At 35.7% G+C, this 25,669-nt stretch overlaps 1 protein-coding gene across 2 annotated transcripts in view; it reads right to left on the reverse strand.

Annotated features, from left to right (window-relative positions):
• Window positions 1-7,461: 7,461 nt before the first annotated feature.
• Window positions 7,462-25,669, reverse strand: part of LOC127858968 (uncharacterized) — a 33,800-nt gene continuing 15,592 nt past the window's right edge. For both annotated transcript variants that reach the window (XM_052396351.1, XM_052396350.1), the window contains exons 2-3: window positions 8,618-8,838; window positions 7,462-7,750 (exon numbers count right to left, since the gene is read on the reverse strand). In XM_052396351.1, coding sequence (XP_052252311.1) covers window positions 7,513-7,750; window positions 8,618-8,838 — 459 coding nt within the window. In that variant the 3' untranslated portion in view covers window positions 7,462-7,512. The remainder of the gene's footprint in view (window positions 7,751-8,617; window positions 8,839-25,669) is intronic.

Genomic DNA, 25,669 nt, shown 5'->3' on the forward strand with positions numbered 1-25,669 from the left:
AAAACTCCAGGTATGGTGGATAAAAAGAGACACAATTCTATTTCAAAGGCTTAACAATTTTGTTATTTACCTCTCAACCAAATTGCAAATTTTAAACCATCTCAAATTGAAATATATTGCAGACGACATATAAAATTGTAAAGGAATATAAAGAAATTGGCAAACCGATTGATTTTATATTTCGATTCCTTCTACCCATTTTGAAAGCGTGGCCATCGCTGTGCTCCGTAGAAAAATGTGCAAAACAAATCGGTCGAAACCACGTGCAGTTTCTGCAGTGAGAAAACCGGGGCTGTGTATACACATACCTGAGAAAACACATATCTTATTTTGACAGTTGGGTGGCAACTAGTAAAACAACTATTAACATTAATCAGCAAGAGATCGCACTAAATAACAGAAATGACCACGTAGAGATATCATCACTTACCCTATTTCAAATATTTTCCAGCTGAAAATTGTCCCACACACGTCTTTTTAGTTTATTTGTATTGTTTTTCTGGAGCCGATGTGCATCTCACAGAATATCCATCCAACTTCCGTTGTTTTCACTTTCGTTATAAAAAAATCCGTTTAAAATAATTATTTCTACTTTTAGATTGTTAAAGCGATGTATTATTTTATATGATCATTATAATAGTATACCGTGATGAATTGAACGGAGTTACGTATCGATCTTTCTGTCAGTCTGTAAGCGTACTATTTTATGCGCAATAATATAAGTAATGTGATTCGACAACAATTGTAAACATTGGTGAAATGCTTCTTACATAGTTATTCTTTTGAGTGTTTATGAGGTCTGATCGTGCAGTTTGCAAACATCAACGGAAAGATTACAATCCAATGCATTTGTCATCGTCAACCGTTTGGAATGTCAATTAGACGATGAGTGAGTTTTAAGCATGTTTCTTTCTATTTTATTAATTTAAAAATGGCTGCCCCCATGGTGATGAAATGACATGTGTTCGAGTTTTGATATTTCTAGATATGTAAACTTTTTTTACTATTTAAGCGTAACTTGCCCTCGTCAATGTCGATATTAATCACTAGTTATATAATTTTCCGCCGAAATACGTGGAATAAACATGATTCAGGTTTTTGAAAAAAAAAAGTATATTTTATTGTTAAAATCGCTTTGTATTTTAATTGATTTTGTGGATGTTATGATACGTTGATGTACAAAATTTGTAGCAGTGTGAAGGAAAAACATCCTTTAAAGCATATATATATACATTTTTAATGTGGCACTCTTCCTTTAGTAAAATTTGAGTTCAGTGCTAGGGGTCCCACATTTTTCAAATTGAAGCCTCTACATGAACCTTAATATAAGCTTAGAGCTTTATCCCCATTAACACAAGAGCCAGAGCCATGAAACTTGCCATAGTTGTTCTCGATCATCTAGGGGTGCTTCACATTCAACAACCATACTCCTAGGGGCTAAGGTCAAGGTCAAAACATTGAGGTCAGAGATCACAAATTTGATGAATTATTCATTATTTAGTCATTCCTTTAATATGCATCAAGGGATTCTGTAATAACTGTCCACAATTGTTCTCCATTATCTAGCTGATTGTTAAATCTAAGATCCAGGTTACTAGGGTCATGGTCAAAGTCACGAACAAAAGTCAAACTAACACATTTTGATAAAATATGCCTTATTTGGTAAAGATTCTACCCCACTAAAATGGATCAGGGCCGTACCCAGGATATTTTTACTGGGGGGGCCCTACCGGGGAGGGTTTGGGAGGGGTCCCCCCTCCCTATATATATACTTTTTTTTAATTTGGCACTTTGCAAGGTGAATTTTAATGCTTATAAAAAACGTATTTGTGATATGAATTACTGGAATATAACAAGTAAATCAGCACATTTCGGAAGTCTTAAGCTTTAAACATTGGTGTGAATTCACAACAATATTAAAAGCTTTAGATTTCCGAAACTTACAGGTTTAAACTGACGATTATCCACATCAACTCTTGTATTGCTTCCACCATTTTTTTCACAAATCAATAAAGTCACAGGGTTTTTTTAATCTGATTTTTGGGAAAGACCTTGCCAATTTTGAGGAAAAAAATGCGCGAAACGCCGAATTTTTGGGGGAAATAATGAAAGTCTTAAATAATCAATTTAACATATTTTACTGTTTTCAAACAAATTCAAGGAAAGAGATAATTTAATTATACAATATTTTTCTACACTGGATCAGGTTAACTTAGATTATGAGATCGATTTGTTGTTTCAATTTTCATTTTTTTACCAATGAGCCATTAATAGGTTGATAATACTCAATTCTCGGTACTCAATTATTTTAAATACTGAATTCTGCCAAATTCTTATCTGTTGCTCGGCAAATTTATGAATCTGTTGTTTTTTTTTAAACAAACATGTTAACTATCTCATCATAGTCTTTTTCAGTGATTTCCTTTCAAAAATTATAAATACTCAGTTTTAATACCTTTGTCAGTGTTTTTGTTCCGGTTCAAATTCAGGGCCCTATTCTAAATGCAAAAAGTATATATTGGGACCTAAAAATTCCCAATGAAAGGTTTAAAAAAAAAAACAATTAAACTTTTAGAAGGGAAAAATACGTCTTGGTCCTTCTCAAAGAAGGAAAAAAACTTGCGTCGGCAATTATCAGACCATAGTCTATGAACTCCTGTAGCAGTTGCTTCCATTCGCTGCACGTATCAAAATACATGTTACATCAACCATCGATAGATGAAGCATTCATGATCACAATGGGGGACTGATCGGGGATGTGTGTACAAGGCGATAAGAAAACATTGCCTAGAGGCTTATCTCGATTGGCGAGCGTTAATCCTCTTGTTTATCTGGGACGATAAAACAAAGCTGCTCTTCTGTTTTGAGAGAAAGTGTACTGTGGGCCCTTGCACGAGTGAAAAAATTGCAGTGGGCCGATTATTAAAAAAAATCATAGTTCGACAGCCAGCTGGGGGGGCCCGGCCCCCTGGGCCCATGGCCTGGGTACGGGCCTGTCCAGGATTCTCAAAATGGCCTGATGTAATTGTTCTCAGTTATCAGGCAGTGGTCTGCATTTTATTGTCTGCAAACCCATCACAGGTGCAAATGAGTTTTAAAAAATTGACAAAAGGCACAACCCTTCACTTACACATTTTCTTTTAGTTCTACACCCATCCATACACAAAATTTATTTTGCGGGGGATATAAATTCAACGAATTTGCTTGTTTTTATTTTATTCGTGCCTAGTCTGATAATAACAAAACGTTCATGCAGTAGCCTGTTAATCTGTATTATACCACTCACCCCAGAAACGATAAAATTTATTGTGAAGTCATAATAATATGACCTACCTCCAAACATTGACTGATGTAACAAATTCTGCTGATGTGATATGAAAAATATATCTGGTAGCTTTATATGTAGTGGCCTGATTAAAGACTGAAAGCGGGTTTCGACAGGTGGGGAAAAGACACGTAAAATGATACCTCCACGCGTAAAAAAATGTTTAAACGGAGGAACGTCTTGAATAACAAAATTATATTGCCGCTGATGTAACTTAATATTTAGAATCTCATTATGAGGATTTTTTAAAGACATTTTCTCCTTCCTAGGAAATATAAAATGTCAAATTACTTGAAACAAATTAATTAATCAAATACCTACTCCATTGGATCATTCTTCCACCAACAAAGTGGCTAAATATTAAAAGCACACACTCAAAATCAACGAATATCTCGATTTTAAAGGTATGCAACTCGTGACTACTGTCGCATGTGCTGACATAAGAGTTGTCTTTCTTGGAGAAACGGTTTACTTTTTTTCAGTTTGTGTCTTTTATATGCTTTTTACAAGTAATAATAATACATTTCTGATAGATTTATTTTCCGTCCACAGCATTGCAATATTGGTACCCAACAGAATCACTTTATAAAGACAATTTTATGTTTGCAATGTGATTTTGTATTTTACATTTGGATTTTCTTTTTAATAATTATGTGTTTGCTATTGTCTTACAAGATACGTTTTCTTGTAATGTACTTGATCCAAAGCCTTAAAAAAACTAAATAAAAAAAGCAAAGTCGTAATCATTTGTCTTTCCACAATCAATGGAATGCAACTTGTTCATGCAGGCTTCTTTACAACATACCCGAGTCTTTCTGTTCACCATTTAAATGAAGGGATCCGTTCACATTCACCACAATTAGAATATATATGTGTCTTGTTCTGAGATTGGGCTTAATGCATGTGCGTAAAGTGTCATCCCGCACAGGCTAATCAGGGACGACACTTTCCACTTTTATGGTATTTTTAGTTTCAAGAAAGTCCCTCCTTACCGAAAATCAAGTTTATGCGGAAAGTGTCGTCCCTGATTAGCCTGTGCGGACTGCACAGGCTAATCTGGGACGACACTTTACGCACATGCATTAAGCCCGGTTTTCTCAGAACGCGGCTCATATATATAGCCTCGCTCTGGAAAACCGGGGCTTAATGAATGTTCATTCAGTGTCGTCCCAGATTAGTCAGGGCAGTTCGTACATGCTAATTAGGGACGACACTTTTTGCCTACACTGAATTGTCACTAAGAAAAGACTTCCTTTAAACGAAAAAAACAAACAACAAAAGCGGACAGTATCGTCCCTGATTAGCCGGTGCGGACTGCACAGGCTTATCTGAGAATGCATTTAACGAACATGCATGAAGCCCCGTTAATCCATTCCTCAGCTCATTAATTTTTTTTTAAATAAACTCAGATGTTTGGATAAATACACAACTCTTTATGACGTTCTTGGTGACGATGTGGCGGATAGTAATACAGAATTAACCCATTTATGCCTTGTGGACTCTCCCATCCTTTTAAATTGGATCAATTTATTTCCAAAATAAGGGATGTTTAGAATATTTATTTTTATATATAGAATATTTCTTCCAGAAATTCCTTTAAGCAAACAGCGCAGACCCTGATGAGACGCCGCATCATGCGGCTTCTCATCTGGGTCTACGCTGTTGCCAATGCCTTTTTTCTAGACGCTTGGCTTAAATGGGTTAATACGCGGATAATTTAATATAATGTATATACATCATTCTGGAACTACACCATGCATAATTTATACAAAAAAAGTTATAATCCACCAAAAAAGTATATTTTTTGTTATTATTATTTCTCAACCATATATCAACGAGTATGCTCGGTACGTTGATGTGATGTTGTAAACGAAAATAATGTTATCGACTTACCAACTTCAATTTCCCGACGTGCGTAGCTCAACACATTCCTTTAATGAACGCATTCACATTTTCTAATCAAACGCAATACGTCCGTCTACATGTACCGGATATAAATGCAGTTATATACAATGCACACTTTGTAAGAAATCGCAGTATCGATAACTAAAAATCAATTACTTGCAACATCTCGTGCGGTCTTCTTCAGATTTAAGCAAAACAGCGTGGTTTCTTAAAGCTAAATTCGTTTAACAAAATCATGTTATAAAAACGTTGTTTTTTTCTATAAACAACACACTATCGTTAGTTGACTCTCGAAGAACAGTTCTTGATTTAATAACAGATTCCGCTTTGGAACTTAAGGACATCAACACCATACCATCGCTCTTGAAAACGGGCCTTAATGCACATGCGTAAACTGTCCTATCAGATTGGCCTGCGCAGTCCGCACAGGCTTATCAGGGACGACGTGTTGCGTTTTTATAGGATTCTATATTAAAAGGAAGAATCTTCTTTACGAAAATTCAGTTTAGACGGAAAGTGTCGTCCCTGATTAGCCTCCACGGACTACACAAGCATATCTGGGATGACGCTTTACGCACATGTATTTATCCCGACGTTTTCCCAGAACGAGAAGCTTATATGACTAAGCACGTTCCATGGCCCGTACTCATCAAACCATATCTAAAACTAACCCATTTGTGCCTAGCGTCTAGAAAAAAGGCCTTGGCAAACAGCGTAGACCCAGATGAGACGCCGCATGATGCGGCGTCTAATCAGGGTCAAAGCTGTTTGCTTAAAGAAATTTCTGTAAGAAATATTCTAAATATAGAAATATATATACTAACACCCCTAACTTTGGAAATAAATTGATCCAATTTAGAAGGATGAGAGAGTCCACTAGGCATAAGTGGGTTAAGAATATGTAATGGACTTACAGCCAAGAAAAAAAACGTCGTTTGAATATATACAGGCTTCCACTGTTGAATGTGTCATTAACGATTGTTCTACATGAAGTATGCTTTAGATAGAGGTGGTTAATGGTAATACAAAAATACGTACTCAATTTAACGGAGTTCTTGAATACATAAATGTAAAGAATGTTCTTAAATCTGAGACTTAAGTCTACGCAACGTAAGGAGAATACTCACGTGACGTCATAACATTTTTTCTCTGTCATGTTTACTGAAAATATGCAATTATTTGCAAGCGGAAATAATTATCATGACAAAAACAAAGACATTATTTTCGTGGAAACGTAATTAAAGGAAAATGATAGGGTATTGCTATGCAAAAGATAGTTTTATTATTAAAATACAGAATTCACGATACTAACATATTCTCTTTTGATGTGCTATGGCAGTTGTAATGTTCGTTGTGCACGCATTCAGAGTTTTAGTTAAATAATACAAAAATAACAACGTTCTAAAAAAAAAAAGTCCAGACATATTTGGATCGACATAGCATTTTGTCCACAAAATAGCACAATGCTTCTAATAATGCAAATAAGCTTAATAAAATACACGACAATAAAGGAAATATAACTGCGTTTCTGAATGAAAAATACATATCGATTCATATACACTTTTTGTTGGCCTATGTTTCCCTTTTTGCAGAAAAATGTTCCCTTCGTGATAAACAATATCTTCCTATCTCCTTTATCCATGCAACGAGTTGTCGAAACAGAAGATTCGTTTGCTGTTGTCCATGGATATTTAATTGTCAATGAATTAATTTGTTATGTATTTCAAACTTAACTTTTAGCACTACTGGCGAGCGTTAAACGACGAAAGTTAGCTTGGTTTGGACACGTCACCCTGCACGACTCTCTGTGCAAGACTGTTCTCGAGGGCATGCTTGAGGGAGGTCGACGTCGAGGCAGCCAGAACAAAAGCTGGATGGATAATGTAAAAGAGTGGACGTCCCTTACAATGGATGAATTTCTGTCGGCAGCACACAATGGACCTGACTGGAGGAAGTTTTCTGTATCGCCGTCCTTCATTTTCCCCACACGATGATTAGACTGTGCAGTCCGCACAGGCTATTCAGGGACGAAACTTTCCCATTTTATGGAATTTGTCTTTAGAAGGAAGTCGCCTCTAAACGAAAATCCAGTTAAGGCCGAAAGTGTCGTCCCTGATAAGCCTGTGCGGACTGCACAGACTAATCTGGGACGACACATTACGCACATGCTTAACGTACAGTTTTCCCTTAACGGAATAAGCAATACGGATAGAAATATGCATTGCTCAATGTATACCAAAATATTTTATTCGTGAGGGAGTTGTCATAAAAAGTGAGAAAAACTAAGAAGTTTCCGAGGACGATACGAGTTCGCGTAGCTCGCTGTCAAACTGGTGCGCCCGCATCCCTAAATAGTTCTGTGTAGTTTGCGGAGTCAGCACAGAATGCGACAGCCCGCACGGGGCCGTTGGGTTAACATCGATACTCATCGAGTTGGAGTCCAGCCGACAGCCTAGTATCCGCTCCGGAAACGAAATTTCCCTGCGTCTTCCTTTACCGGTAAGTGACACTGCAGCCTGTCTGGAAAACAAAATAGCCTCGTTATGGGAATACCGGACTTATTGCATGCGCGTTAAGTGTCGATCCAGATTAGCCTGTGCAGTCCGCAGATAAGCCTATGCAGGCTTATATGAGAATTCCATAAAACAATCCATGTAAGCGGAAAGTGTCGTACCTGATATGCCTGTGCGAACTGCAAGTCGGGGACGATACTTTACGCACATTAAAAAAAGCCCAGTTTGTACAGAGCGAGGCTCAGATATCGGTGGATCAGTAAACAAAAAAATAGGTCGTGCGTCATAAATAATGATATATTGGTCGTTTAGAAAGTCCATCCTAGCAAAGTTATTAAATTCTTCTTGAGTTATGATATTCCTTGATGAAATACGAGATTGGAAATGACTTCAATATAAAATGGCGATTTAAACGGCATTCGTGTTTTATAACGTGTAATTAAGTTTTACATATTTAATACCTTAACATTAATATGTAGGTGTCCTTAAATATTTTCTAGACGGCGTAACAAGTTGCATTTGATACTAAATCGGCCAATTATATATCTGATGGATTGTTATGGGTTTATCAAATTCTCAATGAGAGGCTGTTATAAAAGCAAACACGCCCATTTTAGACATTATATGAACAAAAGTTTGTTTTCGATGACTACTAGTTGCACCACAGACTAGTGTAATGTAGCCTCGGGGTAGTTCAGTTAATTAAATAACTAAATTTGTAAAACAAAAACTTATATTATCCAAACATAGGCAATAATTCACTTACGATGACATGAAGTCATGTAAATAAAAAGGAACATGCGATGTCATCAGACACTGTTGTTTAAATTGATATCGAAACACATATGACAGACCAATGACACATTATTCGCACCTGAATTTCCTATTCATGACGCAATAGATGACGACATTCCAGAAGCTATTGCTGATGGCAACCCACGTGACCACGAAATCCAGATCCGCGTTCAACGTGACGTCACTCAACGAGACGACCAGCGTACACAGCGTCCATGGCGTCACAGCAACGAAGAATCCCATTGTTATCGCCGCGAGGTACTTGGACGTCCGGAGAATTTGGGAAACGGCGTTGTTTCGCTGTGAAAAAAAAGATAAGATCCTGGCTCTGAGAAAACGGGGTTTAATGCTTGTTCGCAAAGTGTCCTGCCACATTAGCCTGTGCAATCTGAAATGAAACTTTTTAATGCTTGTGCGCAAAGTGTCCTGCCACATTAGCCTGTGCAATCTGGAATGAAACTTTCTGCATTAAGGCATTTTTCGTTTAAAGACAGTGTTTCTTAAAGAAAACCCCGTTTAGGCGGAATGTTTCGTCCCTAATTAGCCTATAGGGACAGCACGGGCTAATTTTAAGCAATACTTTACGCACATGCATTAAACCACGTTTTCCCATATACATGTTCATATATAAAATACGGTGTTCCGTTATGTCCATTCGTTGAACCTAATTTTCGACATCGAGATAAAAACGCATATACACAAATAGAATATCCATGGCGTAAAAAATAGGCTTAATCAAAACGTGTAGCAAAATAGCTTTTCGGTGAAAAAAAATCAGTTTCGGGACAAACAAGACACATCAGGCACAAACCTAAAAATATGACACTGTTGATTTCGTATTAACATTTTTACGTGCAACAAATCGACTTGTTGCGGGCTTAGCAAACTTTCAAATGTTTCATCCCATTCAAATTTGATATAAATTCTCCATTCTGTGATATTTTGATATTGATAAATTTTTGACATACTCTTTATATAATTTGTCAATTTCAAGCATTTTATGTCTTACGTAACAGTCAAATGTATTTGCTCTTTAAAATTTGAATAATATAGAGGATATTTGTTGTAGTGGGTGGAATATCGATTTTAATTCACGATTGATCATATAAAATAAAATTTAGATATTTTTTTTCTATGATCTCTCGTGAATTATAATCGATATTCCACCCAATCCAACAATTTTTTTTATTTTAAGCTTGAAAATGAGTATTTTTGTATTTTTTGCTGAAATAATGATGTCATAACATCGTGAAAATGACATCATTTCACAGTATAAAAGTAAAAATTATCGATAATTTCGACTAGTTAGTTTCACTGTTTAAAACAATGAATTATCAGGTTTAATTCACTGATATTTATCTACAAACAACGGAAAGCATAAACGAAATAGAGGATATTTTTTGGATTGGGTGGAATATCGATCGTAATTCGCGTGTGATCATAGAAAATAATATATTCACGAGTGGCGCAGTTTTTTTGTGAGCTTTCGCTGTTTGAAACAGAAAATTATTCGTTTAAATTCGCTGATATTTCTCTATTAACCACAGGAAAGCATAAAATAAATTTTAATTTACATAGCTTGTAGAATCGTACTATAAATTGAATTGTTTCTGGCACGTTATTCATAACGTCCATGTTCATGCTGTGAAATCTCTCTCACTGTGATTCTTGCTTCTTTTATACCTTTGATACAATATGACATTTCTGCAGTGAAATAACAGCAGTGAAAATAAACAAATTGTTATTTTCACCGGTGAAAATAACACATTTTCGGAACTCCTTTTTAGATTAACATTCATAATTATATATATTTTTTCTATGACCACGAGTGAATTAAAATCGACATTCCACCGAATCCAACAAATTTTCTTGTTATTGTTTGCTTTTCACCGTTTATTTACATTTTAAAAGAGTTTAACTGGCGAATTTCGCTGGTATAATGACGTAATTTCGTCACACTAATGGCGTCATTTTGTGTTTTAAAATGTATTGAGGCACGCCACGGGAGAGAAGGGTAACTTTTCAGCGAAAGGGAAGCAGCTATTTATTATTTTCTTGAAAAAGGAGCATACAAGAAACAGAAAATTTGTTCATGTCAGTGTAAGATCGTTTGTTATTTCACGAGTGATCATAGAAAATATATGTTCACACTGGCATGAACAAGTATCCTCTATTTCTCTTCTTAATTCTTCATCCATGTTCATATTACGTAGATTTTCACATGTCTTGTTTTTTTATTTGAAATGTTTCACAACTACTCAACCTAAAATGATTGTGTTGTACTTCATTAATTGTGCATGTGTGTCCGTTTGTTATTCAGTTCCGTAGCATTCAAATAAAAAAAATACGCACGATACTTGAACCAACTATAATGTTCTTCAGATCATTTGACTTTGTGTTCTATTTAAATATCGGCTATGCATTTTAAATATTTGTATACAAATGTATGCTTGTTCAGTAAACCCATTATCTGTCTTAAATATATATTTAAAATATTCTTCTAAATACTGGGACGCATGAGACTTTGTCAGTCATGTTAACATGCTCACATATTTTAAAGGATCACTGCCCTCTGCTCGCCATTTAAAAAGCCTTTATTATTCACATATTTTTGTATATATCGTTTTTTATTACAATATTTTAAAGACATGTATATCCTTCCCATAGATAAAAATATGTGTTGTGTGTGGATTTGTTTTAAATGTATGGAAGTGTTGATCTTGCAATATCCTTATCAATATGTCTTAAGTGAGATTTTTGTATAAACAGGACAGTTTCATGTTGCTTCAGCCGCAGGGTACGCGTCGCGACCAGTAAGGCGGTTGCCCACAGAGGAACTATGATCGGGACGATAATCAACAGAGATGTACTGGTATGGACCCAGGTAATTCTCGCGCGTATCGGTGTTATACACTGAGCACGTAAAAGACTCAAGGGATTTATTCGCAAATTACTAGGGATTTCTTGTATCCAAGTACTGTCTCTTCTGATTGCTGTCTCTTCAGCAAAACCAAAGGACCCTATTGGAAATAAATGCTTGCACTTTCATGGGTTATCCTTGACTGCAAGATCAAAAGAAATATACACAACATCGAGGTTGTGACTTTTCCAAAATGCACCCAGAGCGCCGGTACTGAGTATGCACAAAGTGCTTCGAAAACCGTCCGGGGCTGCGAGGCGGCGGACGGTCATAACGGCGCAGCGGAGCGCTAATAAGAAGATGGAGTGTCTAGCTTTCTTTAGCCATTCAAACGAGTCATCGGGTAATTATCCAAGTGTGAAGACTCGGTGAATGGTAAGAACCGCACACCGAGTATAAATAAAGATCAGTCGGTCGGTCGCTCGGGCAGTCTGTCAGTCACTCAAGCAGCCTGTCAGTCTATATATATTTATAAGTGTCTGTGCGTACAACGTTGTGGCAATTAGTACTACGCTACGTTAGCACTGCAAAAAAAGTATAATAAATGTACTAAGTTTGTACAAAACAGAAGTGTTCATTTTAATAATATTAAACTTAAACCTGTTAGCAAATATTACTTGTTTTATTAAAATCGTTAGACTTCGTGCAATAAAGTGATGAAAACCTAATAAAGCAGGGTCGAATAAACTAGTTGATATCCGCTAAAGCTCGTCCTATTTTCTTTTTCTAATCCTCACCGGATAAACTTTCTCCATCTCGGAACCAACTATGTATTCTCTATTTATTACACTGTACGACACACGTTATTACAAAGCTTTGACATTGTTGATAGTAAAACTATTCTTTATTTTTAGACTCAAGTCTAAGAGTTGATTGATGAATTTGGGTCCAGATACGACAGTTTATCCTAAATCAATACCTCGAAATTATATTGAAATGTGGCACTCATCTTTTGGCGCGATAAGTTAGTCTAGTATTCGAAAATGTTGATCCAATAAGGGATCCTTGTATTCGAATACATTGACACAATTAATAAGTCTTGTACTCGATTTCCGATTGGCACAATACTATTTTTTTGTATTCGAAAACGTTGCCGTAATGAGTAAATCTGGTAACAAATGCGGTGGCAAAATAACTAAGTAATGTATTTCAATCATTAGCCACAATAAGTACGTTTTGAATTCGAAAACGTTGAGCAAGAAAACTCATTTTGGCAAAATTGCCGAATATGACGATCTGGAATCAAGCAATTTTTATATATCAATGGACGCTTGTATTGACATGAATACCGAGACGAACGCGGAAATGGTTACAGGAAATTGTTCTGCCAGCGTACGGCTTCTTCGTTTTGAATTAAAAGTCGCTCCGACCAGTTTGTCATTGAAAAGTTGGATGTCATGATGAAGAAAAACACAACGGGAAAAGTTTTTCCCATTAGATACCGGACGGAAAATCTGGAAACTATTTCCCTGATCTTCTAGACGATGCTTTACTGCAACCTATAACTTGACCTATCATGAATCATTTATTGGTGACGGCCGCAATAGGTTATATCTGAATGTGCTCTTTTCGTCCGTATACAATTTCAGAACGATTTCCGGGATGGTAATTATAAAGAATCCTAGCGGAGACTTAAGACAAATCTTAAAATTTTCATTTGTTTAAAAAGGTCTGTTCTCACACGCAAATATGCGTTTAAAAACTGCATCACATCACTTTATTTAATGCAGAAGTGTATTAATATTTTAGCGATTAATTTTCTTGTTTGCCAAAGCATAGTATGCGAAACAAAAACACACGCTTTTTTACTTCTTTTCCATTTACAGTAAAACAATAGCTAAAGAATGTTTATAAATACGGACCATGATATTTTCCTCAAATTTTGAACATCAAGTTATATCGACTTTAATCTCAACACCATTTTAAGCCGGTAAAGACCTAAAAAGGCTGACTTACATGTATATTGATCCAATACGGAATATGAGCCTCGTCCTGTGAAAATTGGGCATAATTCATGGGCGTAACAGTATCTCAGAGCAATGCGCACATGCTAATAAGGGACGACACATTTCGTTATAATCGACTTTTCCGTTTACAGAAAGTCTCGTTAAAACGAAAATCAGGTAAAAGCGGAAAGTGTCGTCCCTGATTGTGGACGTTTAGATTGCACAGGCTAATTTTGTTCAGGCTAATATTGGACGACACTTAACGCATAAGCATTAAGCATTGTTCTCTCACATCTAGGCTCATATAATTAGCATAAACTTGTGTTGATTAATTGGCATACTCGTATAGAAAGATTCGCCAAGCAAAACACAAAATCCGTTAACTTGATAGCGAAACTTAATAAATATAAAGGTAATTATTATTGCATGTCTTTTGGACTAAATTCTCTGATTAAATTGTTGAAATATTTTCTTAAAGAAACGATGTAAATAAACTTGTAGTGTGTTTTGTTCTTTATGAAACGTATGCGCTTAAAAACATAATTTTTTAACAAAAAGCGCGTTGCTTTCAATATAATACTGACACGAACAATTATAATGCTCTCCGTGAATATTAGTTTTATATAAACCCTTCACGATCTATAAGTTACGTGTGACATATGACACAATCTTGGTAAATTGCAGGAAAGACATAGAAACTAGGCAATCAAAATAATTAGCGTTCATGACGACAATGATACAATTTCGTGCCGTTTGTTTACGTCGTCGAAAGTGTTATATTAAAAAGTAATTGACGAGGGATATAAAGTAGCTAATGTCGACATGAAAGTCATGCTAACAAATGAAATAAAAGCCATTATTAATGTTCTGATAACATAATCGCTGTCTGCATTAAGGTCATATTATTATGTTTTGAACTAACTGTGCATTTGAGTCTCGTTCTACGAAAACGGGTCTTATTGCAAAGGGCTAATGTGGCATTGCACTTTAAGAATAAGCATGTAGACCAACCAATGTACCCAGAACGAGGCACATTATAATTTGTGTCTTGTTCTGATAAAACTGCACATAATACATGTGCGTAAAGTGTCGTCCCAGATTAGCCTGTGCAGTCCGCACAGGCTAATCAGGGACGACACTTTCCGCCTAAACTTTATTTTCGGTAAGTAGGGACTTTCTTGAAACTAAAGATACCATTAAAGCGGAAAGTGTCGTCCCTGATTAGCCTGTGCGGACTGCACAGGCTAATCTGGGACGACACTTTACGCACATGAATTAAGCCCAGTTTTCTCAGAGCAAGACACAATTATATTCAAGAGAATTTAAACTGAGGAATGTTACAGCTACTTGTATAGTATAATTCTAAAAAGTTTTATTGATGTTGTTTTTACCATACAAATTAGCATCAGCGTCCATAAAAAAGTAATTTTAGAAATAAATAAAAAAAGTTAAAGTGCTACCATTTTTTGGGGCATTTAGGATTCGAATGTATACCTAATGTAGTGTTTTTACACATAAGCATTTTTCCTGAACGTTCGTCTGTGTCAATTTACTTTTATCCCTACAGGATATCAAACAATTGTTTTCATTTCATGTAATATATCTTTAAATTTCAGCTAGATATTTTCGAGATAAAAATTTTGACAACTTTTTTGTAAGTAACCTATTCACAGATTTTGACATGAATTAAAGTTTGTCATATAATGCTTTAAATTAATAAATGTACACATTTTAACTAAATAACTGCAGTAAAAATTAAAGAAATAAAAAAGGTAACCCTCAACTGGGCTCGAACTAATGACCCTTTCAGTAAACGGTAAAGCGCTTAAGAAGCCGATAACCGCATGGCAAAAACAGATTGCAGTTTTACAAAATATTTTTCACTGAAAAAATATCACATGTTTTCGGAGTAAGAACTGTATTGATATAATTTTATCAACCTAGCGTCGGTACCTTTATTTATGCCAGGATCCAGAGTTTAATTTTGTATCATTTCAAAGTAGATAATTTCTGTAACCATAGCAACTTCAATTTTGAGTTGGACTGAAGCAACGTGCATATTCACCACATGGCCGTCTATGCACATATCGAATTTCATAAACCTTGCTTTAATACGTTTTGAAGAAGCGCATGTTCCCGATTTTTGTTTTCAATAATTGTGTCACCAAAACATCCACAGTTGTTATCCTAAGAAATACTTAAATCACGTCCATATTCCCTGTATGGCCTTCTATGAAAATAGCAAGTTGATTCAACCTTACGTAAGAACCTTTTTAAATACTAAATGTAGAATCCATGGTTTTCCGGACTGAGAAAAGGACGGAAGGACGGACAGATAAACTGCCAAAACTGAAATAGCGTCCACTTTGTTCATTCTGTCCTCTATCAGAATACAGATAGTTTCATTATCTCATCTTAAATACTTTCTGAGCTGTCGCAGGATCCAAACTTAAACGGCCATTAATGTCTGTAATATCAACCGGTATACCTGGTAGACAAATCGGATACTTGTCAGACAAACCGGTTTTCAATGTAGACAAACAGGTTAAACCGGTAGACAAACTGGTGTTATTGGAAGAAAACCTGTATACCCGGTAGACAAACCTATGAAATTGGCAGACAAACTGGTTTATCTGGTATACAAAACTTTGTAATTGACAGACACACTGGTATATCTGGTATACAAACCTATGTCATCGGAAGAAAAACTGGTATATCAGGTAGACAAACCTATGCAATTGGTTGACAGATTGGTTTATCTTGAACACAATCCTATGTCATTTGCAGACAGACTGGTATACAAACCTATGTCATCGGCAGACAGATCGGTATATATTGTAAACAAACCGATGACATTGGCAGACAGACTGGAATATCTGGTGTACAAACCTATGTCATCGGCAGACAGATTGGTATATTTGGTAAACAAAATTATGAAAGTGGTAGACAGATTGGTATATCTGGTAGACAAACCTATGAAATTGGTAGACATATTGGTATATTTGGTTGACAAACTTATGTAATTGGTAGACATACTGGTATATCTGGTAGACAAACCTATGAAATTGGTAGACTGATTGGTATATTTGGTAGACAAACTTATGTCATTGGTAGACAGACTGGTATATCTGGTAGACAAACCTATGAAATTGGTAGACTGATTGGTATATTTGGTAGACAAACTTATGTAATTGGTAGACAGATTGGTATATCTGGTAGACAAATCTATGAAATTGGTAGACAATTTGGTATATATGGTAGACAAACTTATGTAATTGGTAGACAGATTGGTATACACGGATGGCAACCCAGTATATCTTGCCGACGAGCTGTTACAACTACTAGCCATACCAGTTTAACTGGCAAACAAACCTGTATCATTGTTAAAAAGGTTAAGCATAACATATTTTGCATAAAGAAAGAACAATTGTTACGCTACCGATAAAAAGAAAAATCCAAATAAAACTAATATATTACATTCTATTCAATAAGATTCTATAAATTTCTGTTCAAAAATGCTATTTGAACTGGATTTGTACTTAAAATTTTTAGACCATTTGTACCTTAGAGTTTGAAACGGTCCCTTTGAAGCAACGATGGCCAATACTGTATAATACGTTCAAAACTAAGATTACCTTCCTTAACGCATTTATTCATTATCCTGTTTATTTTATGCTTTCCGGTGGTTTATAGAGAAATATCAGTGAATTAAAACTGATAATTTCACTGTTTCAAACAATGAAAATTATCATAGAAAATTATCGAAAAATTTTACTGTTTATGTTAAATGACGTAATTTTTTTACGAAATGACGTCATTTCCCAGCGAAATTCTTTAGTTAAACACTTCAACAATGTGTATAAACTGTAAAAAAGAGCATAAAATAAAAAGAAAATTTGTTGGACTACGCCACTCGTGAAAATATTATTTGCTATGATCACTCGTGAATTAAAATCGATAATCCACCGAACCAACAAATATCCGCTATATGTTTTGTTTTGAGGACGATACGATTTTATTTAAAAAAATCCGCCCATAAATCAGATTTTTTTTTTCCAAACGATATAAGGACAGTTATATAACAAGCACCCCAAGAAAATTCCAGTAAAATTAAGACAAATTATCAGTCAAGCGATTGCAAAGAAGTTGCTGAAGTAATTGTTGAAGATGACGACGTACGACGACGACGGACAGTGACCGATAGGAAAAGCTCACCGTCTTAGTGGAGCTACAACTAAAAAATTGTCAACAAATAAATACTCACACTGTCGGTTAATCGATTCTGTCGGCCATAGACGCGGATATTCTCCTTCCGGTTCGCTGCAGTGAATATCGATCCATAGCTGTACATGAACAGGAAAGCGGGTACAAAGTAGAAAATCACAATCACTGATATAGACACGCTCTTGTTGACATAGTACGGTTCACAGTTAATCCCAATCTCGTCGAAGTAAAACTGGTCTCCGAAGAAAATCACGACGGAATAAACGCTGAATGTCGCGAGCCACGTTCCCAAGATAGCGATGACGTATTTCCGTGACGTCATAAAGCTGTTGTAGCGCAGGTAATGGTGAACTGAGAAATATCGATCCAGCGCGATAAGCACGAGCGACAGGGTCGACTCATGGAACAGCGCAGATAGGAACAGAGCCTCGATTCTGCAGAACGTTTCGGCGTACGGCCAACAGTGGTAGAGGGCGGAATAGACACAGAACGGACACACGAGCAAACCCATTCCGAGATCAGTGCAGATCAAAGAGTTCATCGTCATCCGCACCTTTTTCATAAACAGCCGGCGGCTTTTTGGGCTGTTGAAAACCACGACGGAGAATATGTTGCCGACGACGATACCGATTGCGACCACGACGATGACTCCCGCTTTGACGTAATCCTTCCACGTTGGTACGTGGTTGGTTCCTGCGCACGTGAAAGTCTGGTTTAATGTCGCCGTCATTTTTAATGCGGGTATAAAATACATGCACTGAGGCCGACTCGTTATACGAATGCAATCCTTGACGAAAGGAAAATATGATGTCTATTGAAAGAATTTACAACTCCTGCGTTCAAATATAGCTCGGGTGCAAGTTGCTGATATAGAAACAGAGACGTTTTCCAATAATGCACAAGTCTGTTTGAAAATGTTAGATAACATACAATACCTTCAAACGACTTGTTAATAATGATGAAAATATCGTTTCGGTAAGCATTTGCTTTGATATCACTTTTCGACTTCGTGTAAAAATGATTCGTTCAGGCTGTTTCGACATGCGTTTTTTTGTTATTTTAGAACAAAACTGTGTAACTGTCAATTTTTACTTAGAAACAAATTTATTTAAACATATCTGTAAAATTATAGCAGTTTTTTCTTATGAAGGAGGTGTTTTCGTCGAAAAAAATGACACATTAATAAAGTTTAATTTCAGAAATATTAATAGTAAGCGTGGTGCTTTAAACGTATTTGTTAAATCTAAGTAAAAATTATAATATGAATAACTTAATTACTATTATCGATTTGATTATAGGCCAATAGATCTACCAGTGCAATGAAACCACGTGATCTCTAATTTTAAACAGCGTCGCCTTTAAACATTACCTGTTGTTTTCTTTGCCTATTGAGACTCGTTCTGAGAAAACGGGGTTTAATGCATGGGCGTAAAGAATCGTTCAATATTAGCCTGCGTAGTCCACATGCTGATCAGGAACGACTCTTTCTGCCGAGACGGATTTCGATTAAAAAATACTTCATTGAAACGAAAATACAATCAAAGCTGAAAGTGTCGTTCCGGTATCGCCTTTGCGGACTGCACAGGCTATCTGGCACGACATTTAATGCACATGCATTAAGCCATGTCTTTTCACAGCGATACTCTATTATAGATGTACGCACTTTCTTTCAGGTCTCACCTCAGGGAGAACTCGTCCGATTCTATGAGCAACATTCACTAGCGAATCGTCCTTAAGGCTGTTTAGACTTATGAAAATAAAAACCGCTTATAGGGTATTTTTCGTTTAAAGAAAGTCTCTTCTGTAGGATACCCCAGTCTATGCGGACAGTGGCGTCCCTGAATAGCCGGCGCCGCCTACACATGCTAATCTGTGACAAAATCAATGCAATTGCATTTAGGTCCGTTTTCCAAGAGCGCGTTACGTATGTATTTCATTTGCTGGAAAGGCTTTCGTGTATTATCATACTCAAAAGTATTTCTTATGCACGGAAAAGTTTTCAGATTTATAAACACCACGTTCTTTCATTAAAAGTAATGCTATGTTAGCATGTATCGAACACTTTTCTACGTTAATTAGGCTGTATCGGATATTGACAGAGTAGTGGCTGTTCAATAAGTACCTGATTCCCACGCATTTCGGATTAAGCATAAAACGTTTCTCTAATGTATAAATGGTACAATCGATTATGCAACAAATTGTCGTTTTTGTGCCTGGCGAAGTTCGGAAATTCGGAATCATAATTTGTTCAATCCAATACAGAAGCATAAATAAAAAAAAATGTGAACGGCCGAAAGAAGATACAAATATTGTCAACATAACTGTGAATCAATGAGGGCAGTTATCAGCCAATTGATAAGTTTGTGTACCTAGAAAAGCTCATCAAAAAGTTTGATCAAAGGAAAACGACAGGAATAAAATTACCTCTTCAAAAACGGGGCTTAATGCATGTGCGTAAATTGTCGCCCCCGAATAGCCAATGCAGTCCGCACATGCTAATCAGGTACGACACTTTTCACCTTAATTGATTTTTCGCTTAGAAGAAGTCCCTTCAAAACGAAAATCTAGTGCAGCCAGAAATTATTTCCCTGTTGAGCATGTGTTTAGTTTGACTGCACAGGCTTATCTGGGACGACATTTAACGCACATGAATAAAGCCCGGTGTTTCTAGAACAAGGTTCAAATGTTGTTGAAAAGGCGAAACATTTAAATAAACAATCTCAAATATTAATGTCACATAACCGATTTCTGGGTTAACAAAAAATAAATCCTTAAATTTCTTTTAAACAAATTATAAATAGTTTAATCCTTAACGCTAGGCACTTGTTATAGAACTTTTAATTAAAAAATATATTTAAAGTTAAATCGTAATGAAAGCGCGAATTTCTTGGAACTAGTTTATTTTATTTCTCCTTGTCTAAATTTAATTGGAAATTCAAAATTACGCGAAATTCTGGTAACCTGGCCTTCATATATTAGATACTTGTAATGCGATATTTTTTCCTTAATATCGATTCTGATTTACAAATGAATAGCAACGAACGAAGACCCAATTAACCGACTTAGATACACTAATTGTTGCATTCCAAATAAGTACTTTTCCAGGAAAACATTCTGCCGATAACAATTGAAATAAGATAAAACCCTAATTATTTACACACGATTATATTGTCCATTAAATGCCAGAAGTATTGTATTGAAACTGATATAATGTCTTTTCTCGGAACTGGGCTAGTAGTGTGCAAAAATAAAATGCCATTCTGAAATGAATCAATAAAAAAACAAGATTTTGTTATATGCGGCTCCAGCATTTTGCAAAGGCGAACCGCTGAAAATGGCAGTTATTTAGAAGATGACAGCGTTCTTAGTAGGACAGATAATAATCTAGAACAGAACCGTATGCTGAGCACATTATCTAAACATCTGACCCCAGTAACGATTTGTTAGTAAGGGGACTGGGTTGGCTTCGGTGGAAAACAAAAACCCTTCTTAATCAGATAAAAATAACATTGTATCAATTTGCAATCAACTTTGATAAATAGAAAGGCGAAGCAACGTTTAGTTTTGAAACAAGTATTACGGCGACCCACTAGGCACAAGACCACGACACAATTGAATGCCGTTCAGTTAAAGTGCTTGCTGTCATAATTCATAGTTAGTCCCAAATTTCGCATAAGGCCAGCATTTTTATTTATTTGTTTTATGAGAAAATTTTCAAACAAATTGAGTCGGGGGGGGGGGGGATAAATAATAAAAAAAATCATGAAAAGTGAGCAGTCTACCAAAAAAATAAAAATAAAAACTGTCTAAACTGATTATTTATTTTATTTTTGAAATTTTAAAATTAAGCCATTTAACCTTATTTATACTTGCATAACCTTTAAGTGTTTTATATATCTTATTACACTGTTGTAGAATGTTTTTATATAATAGTTAACATATTTTATATATATTTATATGTAAAAGCACCTTTCGCATGTATTATACTATATTGCTTCATAGAGACCATTAACCACGCCAGGTGTGTAGTGTAATATAGTGATCGTTAAACTTTTGTTGAGTGTTAATCATATGTATGTTTATAACAAATATAGCAGTGCTTTTGACTTAAATAAAAAAGAATTGAAAAACTTTCAAATTGTTTAATAGCTTTAAATACGACCAACTTTGTAACTTTCATCCATGAAAGGAATATGCACACTAAAAAATACTATTTAATATACAACAGACTTGCTTTATATCATTATAATTTGTATCAATCATGAGAAAAAATGAGCCACATAACAGGAAATTGGACCTTAGGGCGATTGCGGACGATTTGGCTCCAAAGAGCAGTCTGATCAGGATCCAAACTGTTCAACAAAATTGTCATTCAGTCAGTACTTCTAAAGATGTTAAGCGAACACTTGGATTCTGATCAGACTGCGCTTGAATTGATCTTGATCCAAACTTGTGTAGTGAAAGTTCTAGCACATAAAATGTGAATATTTATTTAAGAACCGTGAGTTATAGACTTATAAAAATATGTGCTGCATTTCATTTATATTCAAAGAGAGTTATAGTGTTTATATATGTAAAGTGAACACAAGAGGCATGACGACAATATTGGTGTCCAGTAACATCGTTATGAGGTTCTCTTTGAAGTTTGTTCAAATCAGGCAGAAAATTTGCCCTCCCTAATGGTTACTGTTTTGCATATAAATATAACTGAATATATCCTTTTTGCAAACAATGCCCTTGGTTTGTTGCGTTTCACGCCAACCAGATCAAGTGGGCCTATTGCTCAGGTGACATTTTTCCATGTCTCCAGGTCTGAAAAATGTGTTGAAGTACCTCAGGGAAAACTGCCTTATATAGACAATGTCTTTGATAATCTCAAAAACACAGACATCTCTTTTTCAAACCACTGAACCATTCAGCTGAAAGACATGGTTCAGAATTTTTCTTCTTCCCAAGGCTGATGGCGAAATCAGTGGCTAAACACACTCATTCACTCCTGGAGTAGCCGTAACCTATCTCAGCCATGTTCTTGATATGACAAACAAACTGCTCCTCTTCAGCTACAGAAAGTTTGGAGCCCGGTCTTGGTAGGGGTTCTGATGAGCAGGTGATTGGCTGTAGTCCAAGTGTACGGTCACGAAGAGTACTCTCTGGAATGCCATAGAGACGTGCTGCCCGGTACACAGACATGCCTTTGTTCTTCACAGCACCATATGCCTCAGCAATGAGACCAGGGTCATATTGACCCTTTCTCTTACTCCCAGAAAGTTGAAGCTGTATTAAAAAAAATAATCTTTCTTTAAACCTGTAAATCTCTGCATGTTATTGTTAAAAAATAAATAAATATATATTTCATTTGTGTTTGTGTTATTTTGAATTAAACAACAAGCTGGAAGTTTGGGCGAGTACTATCGTATACACATTTTAGAGGAGAAATCTACCATTACACCGGTGGTATTTGTAAACATCAGCGTCCATGACAGCAGCATGTTTAACTTAAGAAACTGATAAACAATGAGTTAGTTTCAATGCAAGGTTGGTTTTTATTATAAAATTTTAGCTGGTGTGTCATGAAAATCGTATAATTACCCTCAAAAAGCTCATTTTCTTATTAATTTTCGGTTTGACAGATGCCGGTAATTGAAATACACACAGTGCGTATGCAAATCACGATAGTGACGTAATGGCACGTGTGACATTTGATATTCGGAATACACCGGAATTACCCTTACAACCGGTAATACCCTTCGATAATATATATGGACTGGATCGTAGAAAACGTGTTTTTTTTTATGATATCACTGAAAATCCACTGAAATCGGTTGAAAACGAACAATATAGCGATTTTTATTTTGGGTCGAGAACAATAAAGTACGAAAACGACCTAATTAATACTCATGATTCGACGGACACCTATTTCAAACCTAAACAAACAAAATGGCTGATACGGGCTTATTTAGCGGAGAGAAGGTAAGAAAAAATGCAAAAACATCTGTTTCAGACGGAAACTGAGTTGTGACGCTTCGTTTTTGCTAAATCTATGTATTTATCTTCCATATGCTAATAATGTTTAGCGAAAGCTTAATATAGCAATAATTTGCATAAATCGCCACGCTACAATGATTTTCGCCTATTGCATGTTTTTATGATCATTTAGGTATTATTTTATCGATTCAAAACCGATTTTGACAAGGTTTTCGATGTCAACTTCGATAAAAAGATATTTCAATAATTTTTTGAAAAGTTTATTACTCGCTATACGATTTATATGCAAAACAACTATCTTTTCCGCAATCTGGGGCTTAAACGTAAACATAAACAGGAGAAATCGGACTTTTCCGTCGGAATCGCACCTAATTCAACGTCTTTTGAGATCCAATTTTTAGTTTGAAACGGCTCGTAAAATATCTCCGATAACAGACCGAGTGAGCTTTGAACTGTGCGCTACTGGCATGTTTCGGATTGTAAGAAGAATCGACAACAATCAACCGACAATGGATTGAATTACGTTACATTACATTCAAAGTAATCAACGCGCAGGCTCAGATTTCTAAAAAAAAATGTCTTCTTATAAGAACACATTTTACTGTTTAAGGAGTGTTATAAAATATAATTTGCATAGACCTCAAGTAAACATGTCACGTAATAATTGAATGAAATATCAAATTATGTATATGTGTGCAAAATAGAAAAATACTTTGTATGTGTAGTAACGTGTAAATGGGGCCTTTTCACAGATTTTGGCTAATGTTAATAATGATGAAAATATCGTTTCGGTAAGCATTTGCTTTGATATCACTTTTCGACTTCGTGTAAAAATGATTCGTTCAGGCTGTTTCGACATGCGTTTTTTTGTTATTTTAGAACAAAACTGTGTAACTGTCAATTTTTACTTAGAAACAAATTTATTTAAACATATCTGTAAAATTATAGCAGTTTTTTCTTATGAAGGAGGTGTTTTCGTCGAAAAAAATGACACATTAATAAAGTTTAATTTCAGAAATATTAATAGTAAGCGTGGTGCTTTAAACGTATTTGTTAAATCTAAGTAAAAATTATAATATGAATAACTTAATTACTATTATCGATTTGATTATAGGCCAATAGATCTACCAGTGCAATGAAACCACGTGATCTCTAATTTTAAACAGCGTCGCCTTTAAACATTACCTGTTGTTTTCTTTGCCTATTGAGACTCGTTCTGAGAAAACGGGGTTTAATGCATGGGCGTAAAGAATCGTTCAATATTAGCCTGCGTAGTCCACATGCTGATCAGGAACGACTCTTTCTGCCGAGACGGATTTCGATTAAAAAATACTTCATTGAAACGAAAATACAATCAAAGCTGAAAGTGTCGTTCCGGTATCGCCTTTGCGGACTGCACAGGCTATCTGGCACGACATTTAATGCACATGCATTAAGCCATGTCTTTTCACAGCGATACTCTATTATAGATGTACGCACTTTCTTTCAGGTCTCACCTCAGGGAGAACTCGTCCGATTCTATGAGCAACATTCACTAGCGAATCGTCCTTAAGGCTGTTTAGACTTATGAAAATAAAAACCGCTTATAGGGTATTTTTCGTTTAAAGAAAGTCTCTTCTGTAGGATACCCCAGTCTATGCGGACAGTGGCGTCCCTGAATAGCCGGCGCCGCCTACACATGCTAATCTGTGACAAAATCAATGCAATTGCATTTAGGTCCGTTTTCCAAGAGCGCGTTACGTATGTATTTCATTTGCTGGAAAGGCTTTCGTGTATTATCATACTCAAAAGTATTTCTTATGCACGGAAAAGTTTTCAGATTTATAAACACCACGTTCTTTCATTAAAAGTAATGCTATGTTAGCATGTATCGAACACTTTTCTACGTTAATTAGGCTGTATCGGATATTGACAGAGTAGTGGCTGTTCAATAAGTACCTGATTCCCACGCATTTCGGATTAAGCATAAAACGTTTCTCTAATGTATAAATGGTACATCGATTATGCAACAAATTGTCGTTTTTGTGCCTGGCGAAGTTCGGAAATTCGGAATCAT

This window comes from Dreissena polymorpha, chromosome 14, assembly GCF_020536995.1.
Source record: "Dreissena polymorpha isolate Duluth1 chromosome 14, UMN_Dpol_1.0, whole genome shotgun sequence".
Classification (NCBI taxonomy): Eukaryota; Metazoa; Mollusca; class Bivalvia; order Myida; family Dreissenidae; genus Dreissena; species Dreissena polymorpha.